Genomic DNA, 17,862 nt, shown 5'->3' on the forward strand with positions numbered 1-17,862 from the left:
TCCAGTTCTGCTCTGGCCTTGCTGTGGCCCAGATCAATATGGAAATGACAAGTTTAACATTCAGCGCCACTGATGCAAAATGCTGCAACTGTGTTGCTCAGTTTGGTCTCTACAGAAACTTTTTCTTTCAGTGGAAAAAACCAAAATGTAGAACAAGTCTAGCTGGGTTCTGTTACTGTTAAACAGTAAAACTTTTCCTTGATTACTAATCAGTCAGTCTGTATAATTCAAGATATTTTCTGCTTGTTGCATCAAAACAAAAATAAAAACTCATTTTATTCATTCTTCAAACACAACAACCAGCACATTTGTTCTAATTCCTAATAATTAGATTCTGACGTTTATCTGCAGCAGATTCTTTATCTCTTGAGGTCAATATTTGTTAGACCGTACAAAACAGATGAATAGGAAACAAATAAAATCCAGAAATTTTTAGATTAATCTCAGTAGACTTAGAAAAAACATGAAAATTTATGAGTTTCAAAAATAAAAAGTTTTGATTCTTGAAATTCAGAAATTTTAAACTTTTTTCAGAACCGTCTCCCCGGGTCGCAGAATACGTGACCAACTGGAAGAAAAACAAAGAGAAACTTGGGAATGGCGGCTAATTTTAATGAGCTTTATAATTAAGTTTACATGTTTCTGATGGCAAGTTAAAAACAGTTCAGTATTTTATATTAAAAATACAATCCTTAAATCTTGTTTTCAATTTTTTCTATAAAAAGTCATGAATTAAACTGGAAGTTTTATAACTTTTAAAAACATTTAAAATAGCATTCGTATATAAAAATAAAAAAAAAAACACAAAAAAACCCCCACATTTTATCCGATTCCTGATTTATTAAAATGAAACTTGAGGCGTGTTTAAACTTTTTACTGAAGCTCTAAACAGTTAATTTCTGAGGCAAAAAGTTAAAAGTCTGAAGCAGAAATCTAGCATGAAAACACAAATATAAACCACCATTACATCAATATTTACATACAGCATTGAGTGAAGTTTTATTTAAATAAACAGCTTATATGGAGGAGAGAAAGTAGAAAAATAGGCAATTTATTTTCTCAAACAACTTCAGAACCATTTCGAACAACATTCTGATTTAAATTTAGCTTTTCTGATAAATTTGTGAAAATATGAGGTTAGTTTGAACTTTAAACGATGGACTCATATTGATTATTGATCATATCAGAGTTTGGTTGATGGGTCAGAACAAACTGAACTGGATTCTGGTCTCAAAGGTTCTCTGTGATGTCACCATCTGTCTTTTTTACCTGGTTAGATCACCATGGTAACAACGAACTTGTTCAGAAGAGTAAAGCAGTCATGTCAGCCATGTTGGAAACTAACATAAATCCACATAGAGGAACTGACAGCTAAGATGTCATACCACAGGCTCCGCCCCCTTCACACCTCGTCTACTCTGGGTCAACTTCAACCCCACTTCCTGTGTCAGTCCTTGTAAATCACATCTAAGTTTTTACAGTTTCCTGTTTAGATTTTCAGATTAAAACATTACTGGTAGTTTTCTGGACAGAAAACTCAATAGAAATAACGGATAAATTGTACAAATTCATTAAGTTACTGATAAATATCTATTTTTGTATTTTGAAATTTCAACACAAACTAACAGTCTTTTGAATGGAGAGGCTACAGGTTGACAGTAATGCTACAAATCTCACAAATATTCCAGTTAAATTAATATCTAACATTCCTGCAAATTGAGCAAAGAAAAGAATTAGAATATACACCCAGTAATGTTAACAGTTTTCATGTGCACATAACATTTTACTTTTCTGCTCCAATAATAATATTAAAACAAGCTGATATTAGATGGATAATTAGTCAGGCTATCTGCTCAGGTATCTAGCTGACTTTAGTTTTTTTTTTTCTTTTGTTAGCCTTGTTTCAGCCAGCTGACCAGTAGTGTGCTGCAACAGCGTTCTCTGACTTCTCATGAAAAATATGTTAACATATAAAACTGCTGATTTTACGTGGCTCTAAAAGTATAATTATAATAATTTACAGCAGAGCTTTTAGCAGATTGACAATCTGAACTTGAAGGCATTTTAAAACCGATCGGTTTAAAAAAACAAAACAACAAACTGGTTTTATATCATGTAAAAATGTCTTTTTTACATCACATTTAACCCTGAATCCTGTTGATGATGAGTTTGGTTTCCACGGTGATTTACCACAGTTAAAATGGTGATCCCGACCAAAGAAGCAGATTTTATTCAGTTGCTAACGTCCGACCCGTTACTGAACACGTCTCCGTGGTGAGCTTCCTCTCTCCTGATTGGCTGAGCGCCGTCACCTCGTTAACGTCCGTTATAGATGAAATCTGAGGAAAAATAATGAAGATTTTAATGATGTTGTGATGAAAAATGAAATGAATTCATGAAGCTTCTTAAGTTAAACAGGAGGATTAGCAAAGAAATGATCAATTTCTAATAAATCCCCTAATTTAAATCAACATTTATTTTCTACTTAGTGCAGATTGTTATAATAGAAGTTATGTTTCTTCTCAGATTAATTTGCTCGCTGGTATTTTCTAATTTATGTGAACTTTATCAGAAACCCGTGAGAGCTCTGTTAATGTCAGAAAGTCATTTTTGTTTGTTTTGTATTTGAATATCTCAAACGTTTCTGTTTACAAAAATATAAATTCTTAATGTTTCCCATCGACTGCAGCGAGTCGAGGGATTAAAACAGAAAACTGACATTTAAATCAGATCAATCACTTAAATATCAAATTAATATCTGGAAGCATGACAGGAAGTGAATTCTCTATATTTTTTCTTTATTTATTCACAAAGCAGTCATTTTAAAAAACAACTACTGATACTGAGGTGTTAGAGGATTATCTAAAAAACTGAAAGTTTGATTTTGAACCAAAGTTGCAACATTTGTGTAAACAATAATGGAGTGGCGTCAAATTTGAATCGGTTGTAGTATTTCTCTTTTGTTTTTCTCCAAAGACATTTCTCCCGCTAGTGCTAAGCTAGCACATTTGTTTTGGTTTTTGTACCCAGAATGCCCTGCGCTGTAATCCACTTCCTGCTCTAGTCCACTTGGCGTTCAAATATGCATTCAAGTCACATCAGAACCGAACTGAAGGTTTTAGTCTGATCAGAGTTCAGGGCCTCAACAGCAACATTTCATTTTATTTGTAGCGACAAATCGCACATTTTATATCTGCTCTAAATTTTAAGACTAAGGATATTAGTCTTGACAAATTGTTTACTGTAAATTCAATGTTCTTCTGCAGATTTTACTTTCAAATAGTTACATTAAAATCACACCACTATGCATTTCAAAATGCTAATTAATTAGAAATAAATAAACATCCATAGAAGCACCAGCATGATATAAACTAATATCTAATAATGGTAATAATATAATGTTACACACTTATTGTAGTCTAGGAATGATGAAGTATCTGCTTTTGACATGCTGGGATGGAGGGGCCCCGGATTAAAATCTGTTTAGGGTCCCAAAAAGGTTTGGACCGGCCCTGGTGTCCAGGATGTGCTCCCCCTACAGGAACAGGCCGGTACTGATAATGTAAGTGTTTTATTTAACACTTAAATGAAACAAAATCTACATTTAAGTCGAACGTCGTGTCTGTTTTAAGTGAAACCTCACCAGTGGTGCGGTGCCCTGGTTCTGGTTCTGGACTCACCGTGGCAGTATTCTGGGTTGAAGTTCTCGTAGATGGGGTAGAGCGGGTTCTCCTGCTCGCTGCGGTGCTTCCTGGCTCGCAGCACGTCCCTCACACACTGATGCAGGAAGGTGTACTGACACTGAAACACACACCGGATCAGAACACTGCTGGGTTCTTCTCTCAGCTACGGACTGGTTCTGGTTCTGGTTCCGTACCTCAGTCTGGACCATGTGCTGCCGGTGCAGCCGCAGGTCGAACACGCAGCCGTACAGGTCGATGCCTCCCTTGGAGTCCAGCTGCTGCAGAACCCGGTCCAAGGCGATGAAGGTCCCGGTTCGCCCGACTCCGGCGCTGCCAGAACAAAACCCGGTTAACGGCCCAGAACAATACGGTTCTGTTTGAACGCTGCAGGTCTGGCTGCTGACCGCTGACCCACCTGCAGTGCACAACGGTGGCGCCAGTGCTGGGTGAGCGGTCCACGTAGTCCCGGACGGTCCGGACGAACTGGATCAGGGACTGGGTGCTGTCGGGAACGCCGTGGTCGGGCCACACCGTGTAGTGGAAGTGACGCAGCATCCGGGGATAACTGCAGCTGTTCTCCTTCAGAACCAGGAAGCAAGTTCAGTTTCTGCTCAAGGATGGTGTTAAAGGTCAAACGTCACATATTACATTTCCCTCAACAGGTTAGGATACAACTATGTCCTATACAAAACATGTTCATCACATTTTAGCACAGAATCATTCTAAGACAATAAGACTTTAGGGCGTTTTGTCACTTTAAAATAAGCTGCTGCTGGCCACACCTCCAACTCAAAGTTTACACTCGCAGGTGAAAATGTCTGAAAACTGATGAGCAATTATGCAACCGTACATATTTGAAAAGCAGACGTGGGGCCTCCTGCACAACCAATAAGAATGCAGGAAGTGGTTTCTGTATGGTAAGTCAACAACTAAACATTTTGTCTTTTCATACAGCAGCAAAACCAGTTGAACAAACATGCTGGAGCTCAGCAGGGGTTGCTAGGTAACGGGCAGAACTCTCCTCTGGTTGCTAGGCAATGTGTAGAACCAAGAAACATTAACTCATTGCCGAGAAGCAGTTGAAACCGAAATAGAAGCAAAAAACGTGCAAAAAGGTCGCCTTTAATGTGTAATGAATTGTTTTGAAGTTGCAGGGAACCGTTGCTGAATCGTACCGAGATGATCTTGAACTCTCTGATGGTCCACTCAGGCAGGACGGACTCCGACAGCATCTGGATGACCAGATCGCCGTAGTACAGCGGCTCCTTGTCGGCAGGCCAGTACTGATCACACTTCACCTGCAAACAGAAGGCCGCGCTAGTTCACCACCTACAGACCAATCAATTATTAATCACTAACTGGAGTATACCCTGAAAAAAAAAAACATTTCAAAAGGAATTTAATTATTTGTTTTGCATCTTTTAATGAATTTATAATATTGTATAAAATACGCTGAAGTGGTTAAATGAAAAATCTACAGAATGTGTAAATATTTTATCTAATGAGTAGAATAACTGATTACTAAAATAATCAGTAGCTGCTGTTCTAAATTCACTAAATAAGTTAACTAGACACAGTGAGATGTTTACAGCTAATTTAGTCCAGATGAATCCATTATGTTTAGTATCTGCAGTCAGCATGTGGTTGAGGCTCCTTCTGCATGAATTACTGCATCAATGCAGTGTAGCATGGAAGAGATCGGCCTTCAGGTCGGCTCATCTTTATGTCAGACCAATAAAACATTTTTTTTCTACCACATTTTTTCCTTCCACTCAACCTTCCGTCAATGTTCTTCGCTATATCGCTCCTTTGAACATCTAGCTTCTTTAGCAAAGAGTTTTTGTTGTTTAACCCCCATGTGGAGAATGCTAAATAAGTTAAAATAAAAACAACACCATCTTTAATAAAATGTTTTCAAGCTCTTTCTTTGTTTTATGCTTTTCCTTAATTTAAATAAAATGATTTGAGGAGAGTAGATTTTTGATCCCAAAGGGAAATTAAACATTGTTGAAACTCAACACAGAATGTTACATTTGCACCTCTAAATAAATCCATTTATTGGTGTCTTGATGCTAATAAATGGAAAATTTAGTAGAAGAAAAACATTTTGTGCAAACTGACTTGACCTAAACCTTAAAGGTATTTTTGAGTAGTAAAAGGAAGATGAGAGCGACCAGGACATCAGTCCAGATGACCTGATCTCCATCGGCCTGTTCTTACCCGTCCTTTCTCCACACACTGTGTCACCATGACGACGTTGTGCACGCCGTGCTCCCACACCATCCTCCAGAAATCGTCCTTTGTGCCCGGCAGCGGCCCCTGGGTGGCGATGTACTCCCGGCGGTAGTTGTTGCCCTGGAGGGACAGTGAGGACATGTTGGTGTGGTGTGTGTGTGTGTGTGTGTATGTGTGTGTGTGTGCATGCGTACAGGTATGTAGCTAGCGTTGACGTAGTCGGAGCAGGGGTCGTCCTCCAGGTAGGACAACTTCACCCGGGTGGAGTCGTCTGGAAACGGAAACAAACATCAGTCTGAAGCTGCTTGTTCAACAAGAATGATAATTAATTAGTTAATTAAATCTGATTGGACAAAACCAACTCCATTAGTAGAAAACAAACTGTTAGTTTCTTTATGAAAACATCTTTCAAGTTGGTTCAAAAACCAGATGTCATGCTACACACCACTCATCCAGCAGAGGGCACCGTTTTATTTTTTGCAAGGCAACAGAAAATGTTTCATAAGACTTTCTACACTCCAAAACTTTAAATCAGGCAACAGTATTTAACAAGTAAATTTTCAACAAGATATAGGAGCTTGATGTAAATCAATAATCCATTGACATTAAGTGAAATAAAAATAAAAATGTATTTTTCCATTAGCAGATTATTACACTTAATATTAAGGAATTATTGACTTAGTTAGTTTTGTCTTATTTCAATTGCACTAGGATATTTTTAGTAGAAACTAGAACAAAAACGTTGTTTTTGCTGTGTGTAACTCTCCACACCAAAGCAATGCAGAAACGTTGAGGTTTGAATTGTTTTGGAAATTATCTTTATAGCCTGCAGGGGGCACTGTTTCATTCACACCAGCCTTGTTTAGTCCGCATTAATCGAACTCTGGTTCAGTTTGATGGATATGTGAACGCCAAGCAGAGACCGACCCAGAATCAGGAAGTGGATTACAGCACAGGGCATTCTGGCTAAATACAACTAAAACAAATGTGCTAACTAGCAATAACAGAAGAAATTACTTTTAGTTCTTTTACCAACAACAAACAATCACTAAAATGTGACCCCACTGTTTTTTTTATTTACGTTTTATGAAGAACAAGGTTGCTCTGAGTATCTTCTTCAGATGTTTTCATGTTTTCATATCCTTCAGTGATTCTCGGTACAGCGCCCCCACAGGCAAGGAGGAAAACAAGTTTTTCAAAGGGTTTGATTTTTTTGACACATTGCAGTGAGAAAGAAAACCACAGCAGCTGAAAATGTAGCAAATGTTTCAACTTTGGTCCAAAATCAAACCAAAGAGACAAAACTATCAGGTGGAAAAAAGGCTGTGACTATAATCCACGTGATGCTAGGATTATAGTTGATGCATTGAATTGGGAGCATTTTCTCTCGGCTGCAGAAATCAATTGTTATTTAGTGCTGTAGCTTTCATTAATAAAAGCTCTGTCCTGTTTTAATGGTAGGTTTCTCAGCAGATGTTGAGTTGCTGAATAAACTTACACGGCAGGATGTTGTTGTAGCGGTTCTTCCCGCGGTTTTCCAGCAGTCTGGCCACATCCATGGTCTGGTTGCGGCCCACATCCTTCAGATCCTGCAGAAACACGAGATTCACTGTGCAGGGAACGATCTGGGTTCACGTAACACGAAGGGAAGCTACAATCTGTGCAGGGAAAGCTAAAAACCTGGATGAAGCACAAAGTTTAGAGCAGATCAGGATCCTTAATGTTGTAAATACAGCCAAATTATTGAAATAAAGTAACTTTTTAATAATTTACATCAGCAGGAGAGGATGGAAAATGTATAAGGTGAAAAAACACCAGTAAACATTTCTTGTCTGAAATCACCTCAAACTCCTCAGACAGCAGGTAGTTGGAGTCGGCCTGCAGTTTGTTCAGATGGGACTCAAAGTGGCACGCTTTGACGGGACTGGAGGAAGGAGGGGGACATGTCAACAACACGTAAACAACACGTGAACAACACGTAAACAACATGTCAACAACATGTCAACAACAATCTGCTGCGTCAGCCTCAGATTTACAGAGAAACTCACCTGGTGACCCGCCGGTTGCTGCAGGGAGACAGAAAACTGTCAGTTAATGTTCACAGTAAAATACACAAATATATTTATTGTATCGTTTATCAGAAATGCTTTTTTTCACAATATACTTCGATATACGCCCGTAATTCTTAAATACTGATGAGAAAGATTAGCAGATTATTTCACCTAAAAATGTCTTATTATAAGTAAAATAATCTACCAGAGAACTAGAACTTTTTAAAGAATATAAGCAAATTATTTTCATAAAATAAAGTTACTTATAAGTTAGTTTTATCTTTTTTTATATTTACTAAGATATTTGCACTGGAAACTAGACAAAAATATTTGGTAAGATTTTGTGTTTTTTCAGTGTATTGTGACATAAACATTAAAGAAAATATCAAAATATTTTCTACGCAAAACTCCTCATGTGACTATTACAGTTTCCCATTGTTCAAGTTTTTTAAAAATCTCCCACTAAGCTCCTTTTACATCCAATTATTTATCTATTAATGCAAAACTGAACCGATCAGTCCTGGACTGCGTTGATGTTAGATTTAGAAGTACTGTAAGTATTTTTGAGCTGCAGATGAATCCTTAGTTATAAATAATTAAGTGTTCACTAAACTTATGTTATCTCATTTAGGCAATAAAATGTGTATTTTATTATTTATTCACATCTTTTGATGGATTTCTAATATTGTATAAAAGGACTTAAATAAAAAAACATGCAGAAAGAGTCAAGTTTTTTTTTATTTTTTAACTGTGCTGCGTTCACTGTCCCTGTGTTTGTTGTACTTTTAAAACCCAGATAAAGCTAACATTTAAGTTTTAGCTATTAAAGTGCTTTAATGATCAAACGAGTTAAAATCATCTCTGAATGTTTGCTGCTGATGTTTTCTTTCTCTGTAAACTCGGAGTGATTTGGTCCGAGGTTCTGTTGGCGACTGATGAGCTCAGCGGGCCGACAGAACCGGAGTCCTATTGGAAACTAATTCTTCACAGCCTCACATATCGGACGTGGGAGACGCTGGAAATGTTGTGCTGCAGAATATTTATAGATGTAGACTCACCTCCTCACTCCCATATACATCCCCGAAGCCGGGACTTCTTTCCACATACTCATCCTCACCACCGGGTTCTCCTGCACGGCCCTGCAGAACCAACAGAACCGGGTCTTTAAAATGCTGCTTTTTACTCTTGCAGTGACAATCACAATGTGTTTCACAGATATGATGAATTTAGATTAATCAATCTAATTTAGTACTTGACCAACTGCTAAAAAAATAACAAAATTTAAATTGTGGTAAAAGTTTTCTAGAGAAAAAAAATCAATTTTGAGACCAATCTAAGAATGTTTTAGAAAATAAGCTAGGAATTTTCTGACTTTGAAAAACTGGTAGAGAAAAAAATTATTTTAATAAATTCAGAAATCTACAAAAAAACATGAAAATTTTTGAGTTTGAAAAGTTACAACAAAAAAAAAAATCTAATTTTTAGATCAATCTGAGAAATTTGAGAAAAAAACATTGAAATTTGAGTTTGAATATGAACTAGAAAAAACTTGAAATTCTTCAGAAATTCTTGAAAAAAAAACTTGGACATTTCTAAGTCTGAAAATTTGCTAGAGAAAAATAGAATTTTGACATAAATCTCAGCAATTTTCTATAAAAAGAAATGGAAATTTAAAACTTTTTGTTTTCTACTCACACTTTGCGCAGCCGCTGCCTGTAGGCCAGCAGGGAGACGACGGCCACCATCATGCCGATGAGGAACATCCCGGCGCTCAGGCCCTCCACCACGCCCCCTAGAGGCTCTGGCAGGAAGAGGCGAGGCTGGAGTGAAGCTTCGGGTTCGGAACGAAAATGTTTCAGGTGTGAAGCGTTTCTCACCTGCATGCGTCCTGAGCGGCGGCGACAGATACGTGTCTGAGAAGAGCGGCTCGGCCACTTCTCTGTGGTTTTCATCGAACAGTTTGGTGAAGGCTCGCACACTCAACCTACACACACACACACACACACACGGTTATCACTGGCCGCCTCCTGCTGCCTCACCTGTCTCTGCCTTCTGCTCACCTGTAAGACGTTTTAGGTTTCAGCGGTCCGTCACAGAAGCCACCATAACCAAGGTACAGGTCGTCGTCATGGTAATGATCGCAGGCTCCACCCAGCCGCTCTCCACCTGCACCCAGATTCACCTCCACCACCTGATCAGGTAACGAATAATTACTATCTAAGGAATACATTATTGATCATTTTTAACTGATCAACAGAAAACATTTAAACAATAATTTAATCTTTCAATAAACTGCAAAAACACAAAATCTTACCAAGTATTTTACACAATAGTACAAGCCAGGTATATGAACTTGTTTTCAGTAAATAATTCTTGAATATTGGTGAAAAAATACTAGTTTCACAGACAGATTATATATCACTGACAACAAGGAAATATAAATTATTATGTATGTATTTAAACTGTATGTATTATTATAACAGTATTAATAAAACAGGTTTTTATTAATATTCAAGAATTATTTACTGAAAACAAGCCTTTTCTTTAAAGGAGTACCTTTCAGAAATTTTCTATTAAAAATGGAGAATTTGTTGAGTTTGGAAAGTCAAAAATCTCCATGTTTTCTCTCCAATTTCTGAGAAAGTAAAAATTTGTCTTTCTGGCTAATTTTTAACTTTTCCAACTCAGAAATGTTCTTGTCTTATTGGCAGTAGTTGTGTGTCATTTCTAGATTTTTGTTCTAGAAACTAGACGATAAATACTTGGTGTTTTTGCAGCGGCTACCTGTCCGCCGGCGCTCTCTGTGTCCTGAGGGCAGCGACTCGGGAAGTACGCTGTCTGATACGCTCTGACAGAGGAGTTGCTGATGTAATCGCGGTATGACGGCAGCGGGTGGCGCTGTTCCGGCTGCAGATTTTCATTGGCTGTTGAGATAAACAGGAGTTTCACTTCTTGTCATAGAAGGAGGAAAATCTGCGAAGCGTAAAAGCAGCTGTGGAGGAGTTTCCATACCGTCTGACTCGGCTACGATCACAGAGAAGTATCTGATGGCTCCGTTGGCGTCGCTGAACCAGGAACAGTTGAAGCGGAACAAGATGGAGGACGACGTCATTTTGGACGACTTCTCGCTGACATGAACGCCGGGCGGCGGGACGGGGGGACCTGACAGAAAATTCATTCATCACCCAAAAGTTTAAAAGTAATTCTTCAACGTTTACATGAAAACAGCTGTCAACAGATGTACAATTAGACAACTCTGCATCTTTGAAAAGCAGAAAGGGGGCCTCCTGTACAACCAACAAGGATGCAGCAAGTGATTTCTGGAAGGCAAGTCAACAACAAAACATTTGTCTTTGCCAGCAGCCATTGTTCAGCACACAGAACCACAGTAAAACCAGCTGACCAAATGTGCCGGAGCTCAGTTTGGGTTGCTAGGTAACGTGTAGGTAACAGTGTCTGTAGAAGATGACTCAACAATTGCAAGGTTTTTGAAATGTTTCAGTTTCCAGACACCAAAAAATATGAACTTAGCGCCAAGAAACCAAAAGAAATAAGCGCATTGTTTGTTGTTAGAAGCAGTTGAGACCAAAATGGAGGCATAAAAAGTGAATTTTGCATTATATATCCAGTTTAAATCAATATATAACCTTCCACACAGAATCTTCAACCTGCTGCTGTGGAGGTTGTCAGGTTGATTTATGGTGTAGCACAGGCAGGAAGTGGAAGAACAAATAAGGAAGAAAAGGTTGGAGAAGAGAAGAAACTTGTGTTTTGGGTCACAATGACATCATCTCTGAAAGGTCAAAGAGAGAAATAAAGTGACTCATTGGTTATTAAGAACGCAGCACAACAGGAAGCTGCTCAGATAGCAGGAAGTCCATGTGACCTTGATATCAGTTAATTAACTTCAGCCAGGAGTGTTTTCAGAAACGGAAATCTCCACTGGAAGGAATGTCAGGAATTCTGCTCTGACCTAAAACCTTCAGAAAATAGGAAATCTGTTCAATTAATTCTACTAAATAAACTATATATTGTTATGTGATTTATTGCACAACTTGTTTGCACCATTTATTAACATATTTCCAGTCTGTTTGTCTTGTCGGCTATGGAGGGTCACATAAGTTTTTTACTTTAGTAGTTTAAAACTTCCAGCAGGTAAGGTGAAAGAGACAATTTGAGTTTTAAAAAATGGGTCAGTTTTTATCAATTTCCACACATCAATGGCTTATTAGGGTCATGTTAAGAGTAAATTTGAGAATAAAAAAATCTGACATTTTAGATTAATTTCAGAAATTTTCTAAACAGAAAATACGTTGGAAGTTTTCTGAGACTGTAAAGATGTAAATTCTCAACTTTTGAGCTAAAAAAATATTTTTTCTAGAAATTTTCTAAGATTAATCTCAAAATTTCTGAGTTTTCTGTAGAAATTTACTCCTTTTTTCCTTGTTTTTTCCCCATGTAGATTTTTATTCTTTCCAAAAATTAAATGAAATCCCAGAAAGTTCTTCAAAGTGCAGAAAGCAGAAAAACAGTGTAAAGGTTGGAGCTCTGTGTGTGTGTGCGTGTGTGTGTGTGTGTGTGTGTGTGCGTGCGTGTGCGTGTCTTTAAGCTCACGGTCGATCATGGTGATGGCGGTCTGAGTCGCTCCCAGATGGTCCAGCGTTACCGCGGTAACCCCGCCGGCCAGCCGCAGGGTCGAGGTCAGCTCCCCGTTGTCGTGGCAACGGCATTCGACCTCGTAGGAGTCGAAGTCAGCGAGCGGTGGCGTCCAGGAGCAGGAGAGGGCGGAGGAGGACAGAGGGAAGCAGTGGATGTACCGCAGAGGAGACGGACCTGCAGGATGGAGTTCTGATAAGTGTGGCAGGAAGGTTCTGGTTCTGACTGGACTGTAACACAGCTGCTTGTAACTCTGTAATGTTAAAAGGTGAAGATAAAGCCTGATTTCTTTCTCCACATGACATGTTGACGTTCAGAAGTGACATAAATCTGCTTCTACAGGCCGGCCAGAACAAACTGGGTCGGATTTATAAATACTTCAAATGTGTCCCGGATTATTACTTTTATTTATTTATTTTTTTATTCCTCGCGGCGATCACTTTGATCCCTGCAGCCAAAATCTCACAAACACAGAACATCATAAAAAATGGATTAAAGAACAAACAGCCATTCCTCTGCTGCCACCTGGTGGCCAACCTGAAAAATGTTTTTGCATTTTTATGATCTTTGAACTAAAAGCAGCAAATTAAATTTTATATTTCAAATTCAAAAATACTTTATTGATCCGACAGTGAAATTAAATGTTGTCATAACTCATATTAATTCAATGTCTTCAAATTATTCTTTATTATTGGTATAACAAAATAATTTTAGTATTTTATTTTATTTCATTTTAAACCCCTCAGAACTTTAGTCTATTTCTAGAATATGATTTGCTTAAATATTTTAAATAAAATCTACATACTTACTGAATAAAGCTGTCGAAAAGATAATTGTTTTTTTCAGTAAATAAATGCTTGTTTTTACATTTTTATTTCTTTGAACCAACGAAGCACATGAAATTTACATATTATTGATATTTCAAACATAACTACATAAAAAAACATAAAAACCTGTTCAAAGAGAATCTGATTCAACTGTTGAACCAAGTGAAGGGATCCCTCACAAAGTGGACGCCCTTTTCCATGTCCCTTGTGGGACGTATCAACTCAATTAAAATGAATATACTACCCAAATTTTTATACCTCTTTCAGGCATTACCCATCTTTATTCCTAATACTTTTTTTAATGAGCTAGACTCAACTCTCTCGTCTTTTATTTGGCAGGGTAAACGCCCAAGGCTTAATAAATTACAACTCCAAAAACCTAAACAACAGGGGGGGTTTGCCTCCCCCAATTTCCGGTTTTATTATTGGGCCGCCAACCTTAGATGCTCAGTGTTTTGGTATTTCTACTACAACCTGGGTGACTGTCCTGACTGGGTGGCTATGGAGCTACGTAGTGGTAACAATATATCCATCCCTGCCTTGCTCTGTTCCCCACTTTCACTCGCTTCATTTAACGGCATTTCAAACCCTGTAGTGAAACACTCACTGAAAATATGGGGCCAGTTTAGGAAATACTTTAAACTTTATGACTTCTCCCTCCTGAGTCCAATTGCACTTAACCATTTTTTCAAACCATCTGTTCAGGATGGGGTGTTCCTAGAGTGGCAACGGAGGGGGCTTATTTATTTTAAGGACCTTTTTATAGAGAAGAATCTGGCATCCTTTGAGGAACTTACCACTAAATATGGTTTACCTAAATCCCATTTTTTTAGATATTTGCAAACCAGAAACTTTATTCAGTCTCACTTATCAGGCTCAGCTTCTCCACCAGAGCATACACTGTTGGAAACCATTCTATTGTTGAACCCGACTCGTAAAGGGCTGGTTTCTTGGCTTTATAATAAAATGTTGAGTACGAAAGGGTCCTCCTCACCTGAACTTAAAACTGCATGGGAAGAAGATTTGAATATGACTATACCAGATGAGACATGGGACTCTATACTTAAACTGGTGAATACAACATCTCTGTGTGCGCGCCATTGTCTCATTCAGTTCAAAATAGTACATAGAGCCCATCTCTCCAAAAGCAAACTGTCTCGTTTCTATCCAGAAGTCACCCCATACTGCGACAAATGTAAAACTAGCGTAGCCACACTAGTTCATATGTACTGGTCCTGCCCCGCTCTTGGTCAGTTCTGGACAGATGTTTTTCGTACAATGTCTGGGTTGGCCGGGGTGGTGGTAACACCTGGCCCCCTCTTGGCTCTCTTTGGGCTCAGTGGTGAGGGGTTGCCTTTACCAGCCTCTAAACGACAGGCCCTGGCATTTTGCTCACTGATAGCGAGGCGAACAGTTCTGACCAGGTGGAAGGGTGCTGCTCCTCCAACTTACAAGCAGTGGCTTTGTGACCTCATGTCGTGTTTGAAACTGGAAAGGATTAGATGTTCTCTTCAACGCGCAACTGGTAAATTTGAAAAAACATGGGGAGCCTTTCTTGACTCATTTCAAAACATACAATAATGCTCCAGATTAATGAAGTTAATTGATTTTATTAAGATGTGTTTCATTTCTGTCAGGGATAGGAATGCAGTGGGTGGACCTACTGGGCAGTGACCTGGGTGGGCTAAATGGGATTACTTTGGAGGGATTATTTTCTCTGTGTGTATTATTTTATGTATGTGTTAGATACACTTTAACTAGATACACCTCTTTGTATTCACAAACTGTATGTATTAAAAGAAAAAACTCAATAAAAAGACAGTGATTAAAAAAAAAAACATAACTACATAAATTTATTTAATTTCTGCATGTTTTTTAACCACCATAAAAAGTTAGTCCGTCTCTCCAAAATGATTTGTTTAAATACTTTTTTCATCTATTACATAAAATTAGCAAAAACTTTGTTTTTCCTGTTTTATTGACCTTTGAAATAAAGCAGCACATACAATTACTGATAAATATTGAAATAATTTCATTATTTTATTTAATTTTTGAAAAAAGAAAGTTAGTCTATCTCCACAATTATTTGTTTAAATATATTTAATAAAATGTTTTCATTTAATTAATAAAATTAGCTAAATAAAAGAAAGAAAGCTGTTAATTTTATGTATTCTTGGTTTGAGCAGCTTTATTTTTAACAGTAAATTTTACAGGCTCCGCCTACTTGTTCTGACGCTCCTCTGGATTGGTTGGCTGCTGGCCGGAGGTCCACTTTTGGCTCCGCCCCCGCTGATGGTTGTCAGGGTGAAGTTGTACCGTCGCCCTGGAAACATCCCACTGACTATGCAGCTGTTGATGTGTGTCTGTGAGACGGACAGCGGGTCCTCTGGCGCCCACTGCAGGCTGAAGTTGTCATAGTCCCCGGAGGCGGGGCCAGACCACAGCAGCTGTACCGACTGATTGGTCGGGCCGGGTCTGACGGACAGGTGGCTGGGCGGCTCTGGAGCTAACAGGACAGAAAAAATAAATCTTACAATCAACAAATTAGCTTTTTATATTTGTTATTTTTAAAGGCTTACAGGTTCGTCCAAATCCTGAGACACTATTGGTCAGATCGCCGCTGTGAGTGATGACATCAGCGCGATACAGCCGGCCGGCGGTCAGACCGAGGAAGGTGTGGCTGCTGTGCTCCGCCCCCAGCATCTGAGCGCCCTGAGCGGATCCGGACGCGTCGTACAGCAGAACCTTAAACCATAAAAACAAATAAAAACTGCTGCATCCGCTTAGGAAAAATTTATTTACTATCAGGGTTTTTTCCAAGAATTATCCCTTTTTTTAATTTGTAATTTATCCATTTGTTTTGATTAGAACAGCAACAAATTGAACAGATTCTAATACAATGTATTTTTAAATATCTTATTGAAAAATTCAACTTTAAAAAAAGAATAAATAACATCTAAAAACTAAAAATACATGCATTCAAAAATATTTACTTAACTTTAAAGACATTTTTTGGAAACATATTTTAAAAAATCATAATTGTAAGTAAATAATTGTAATCAAAGTTTAAGAAGCCCAAATTATAGAGCTTTTCAAATAATACAAAAATAAAGTCAACATGATATAAAGTAACAATAAAAACAGTAAAGAAAGTTAATTCCTGCCAACAAACTCAGAAATCCTGAGAGTACACTTCAAAACATTTCATGAAAGAACAAGGAAAGGAAAATCTTTGACTTTCAGAGCTCAGAAATATTCTTGTTTTTCCAAAACATTTTATTTTTATGGCTGAAATTTACTTTTCTTTCTTTGTCTAATATAATATGCTATCATAAAATAATCAAAAACATTTAAATGTGGATAAAATAAATCTTGGTTTAAGCTCATATAAATAACAATCCGTTCCTCTGCCTACATAATATCTGCAGACATAATATCTACTGATATTGACGTGTCTATAGTGATACATAATTTCTATTGATTTTTATAAGGACAAGTTTTTAGTAAATTAAACTAGCTGTTCACAAAGTGCTGCACATTATAGGAAAGTTGGGCGGCAGGAAAAAGTGCAAAAGCAACAGATAGACATTCAGGAGAATGTGTTTAAATGTTTGGATTTCTTTTATAAACACCAATCAAAGTGTGTTTACCTGGTAGCTGCTGCAGCTTCCTGCTCCGTGCTGCCAGCTGACCGTCAGCCTGTCGCTCCGTCCAGAACTCCGGACCTGCAGAGCCAACACCGGAGCCGGCACTGCAGACGACAACAGATGAGGAGAGTTAAAGTGAAGACAGAATGAGGGGACAGTGGGACTCGTCGTGTCGACTGACCGGTTCTGGCGAGGACCGACGAGTCGCTGCTCATGTCTTGGCTCCAGCTCACCACCAGGAGGCGGTAGAGGCTTCCTGCTCTCAGGCCTGAAAAGATGCAGCCATCTTCAGCTGGACCCACCTTCCTCCTGTCCACCAGCTCACCGGCGGTCTGAAAGCAAAACAACATGGTGGCAACAGGAAGCTCTGATATGAAGCTTCACTACGCAGCGGAGGCGTCGCCTCACCTGCTGATGCTGCTTCCTGTGATTGGCCGTAGCCTCAGAGACGCTGTAGAGCGACAGGTCGTAAGCGTCAACATGGCCGTCTGAGGGACGCCAGGAGAAACTGAGGGACGTTGTGTTTGCCATGACGACCGTCAGGTTTTGAACAGCAGCAGGACCTGAAAGGGAGAACAAAACTCACTTTAACACCTCTAAGAATCAAATGTAAAAAAAAAAAAAAAAAAAGCAGAAAATATTCCTTCTGTTTAAGAGCAGAAATAAAAAACATAAAGTTTAATATTTTGGAATGTTAATATATCAAAGTTTCTGAACTTAGGGTGTTTTCCCTGATAGTCCAGTTTGATTCTGTTTCATTTTG

The 17,862-nt window shown here is 38.4% G+C and overlaps 1 protein-coding gene across 1 annotated transcript in view; it reads right to left on the bottom strand.

The window, feature by feature from the left end:
• Positions 1 to 591: 591 nt before the first annotated feature.
• ptprb (protein tyrosine phosphatase receptor type b) overlaps positions 592 to 17,862 on the bottom strand; it is a 36,202-nt gene continuing 18,931 nt past the window's right edge. The window contains 22 exon segments of the mRNA XM_044108348.1: positions 592 to 2,339; positions 3,681 to 3,801; positions 3,878 to 4,013; positions 4,099 to 4,262; positions 4,859 to 4,981; positions 5,904 to 6,038; positions 6,113 to 6,189; positions 7,417 to 7,507; positions 7,761 to 7,842; positions 7,967 to 7,984; positions 9,028 to 9,108; positions 9,665 to 9,770; positions 9,847 to 9,953; positions 10,030 to 10,160; positions 10,754 to 10,893; positions 10,982 to 11,131; positions 12,584 to 12,802; positions 15,677 to 15,958; positions 16,032 to 16,197; positions 17,103 to 17,203; positions 17,281 to 17,431; positions 17,508 to 17,662. Of these exon segments, the coding sequence (XP_043964283.1) occupies positions 2,317 to 2,339; positions 3,681 to 3,801; positions 3,878 to 4,013; positions 4,099 to 4,262; positions 4,859 to 4,981; positions 5,904 to 6,038; positions 6,113 to 6,189; positions 7,417 to 7,507; positions 7,761 to 7,842; positions 7,967 to 7,984; positions 9,028 to 9,108; positions 9,665 to 9,770; positions 9,847 to 9,953; positions 10,030 to 10,160; positions 10,754 to 10,893; positions 10,982 to 11,131; positions 12,584 to 12,802; positions 15,677 to 15,958; positions 16,032 to 16,197; positions 17,103 to 17,203; positions 17,281 to 17,431; positions 17,508 to 17,662 (2,759 nt within the window). The 3' untranslated portion in view covers positions 592 to 2,316.

This window comes from Gambusia affinis, linkage group LG23, assembly GCF_019740435.1.
Source record: "Gambusia affinis linkage group LG23, SWU_Gaff_1.0, whole genome shotgun sequence".
Classification (NCBI taxonomy): Eukaryota; Metazoa; Chordata; class Actinopteri; order Cyprinodontiformes; family Poeciliidae; genus Gambusia; species Gambusia affinis.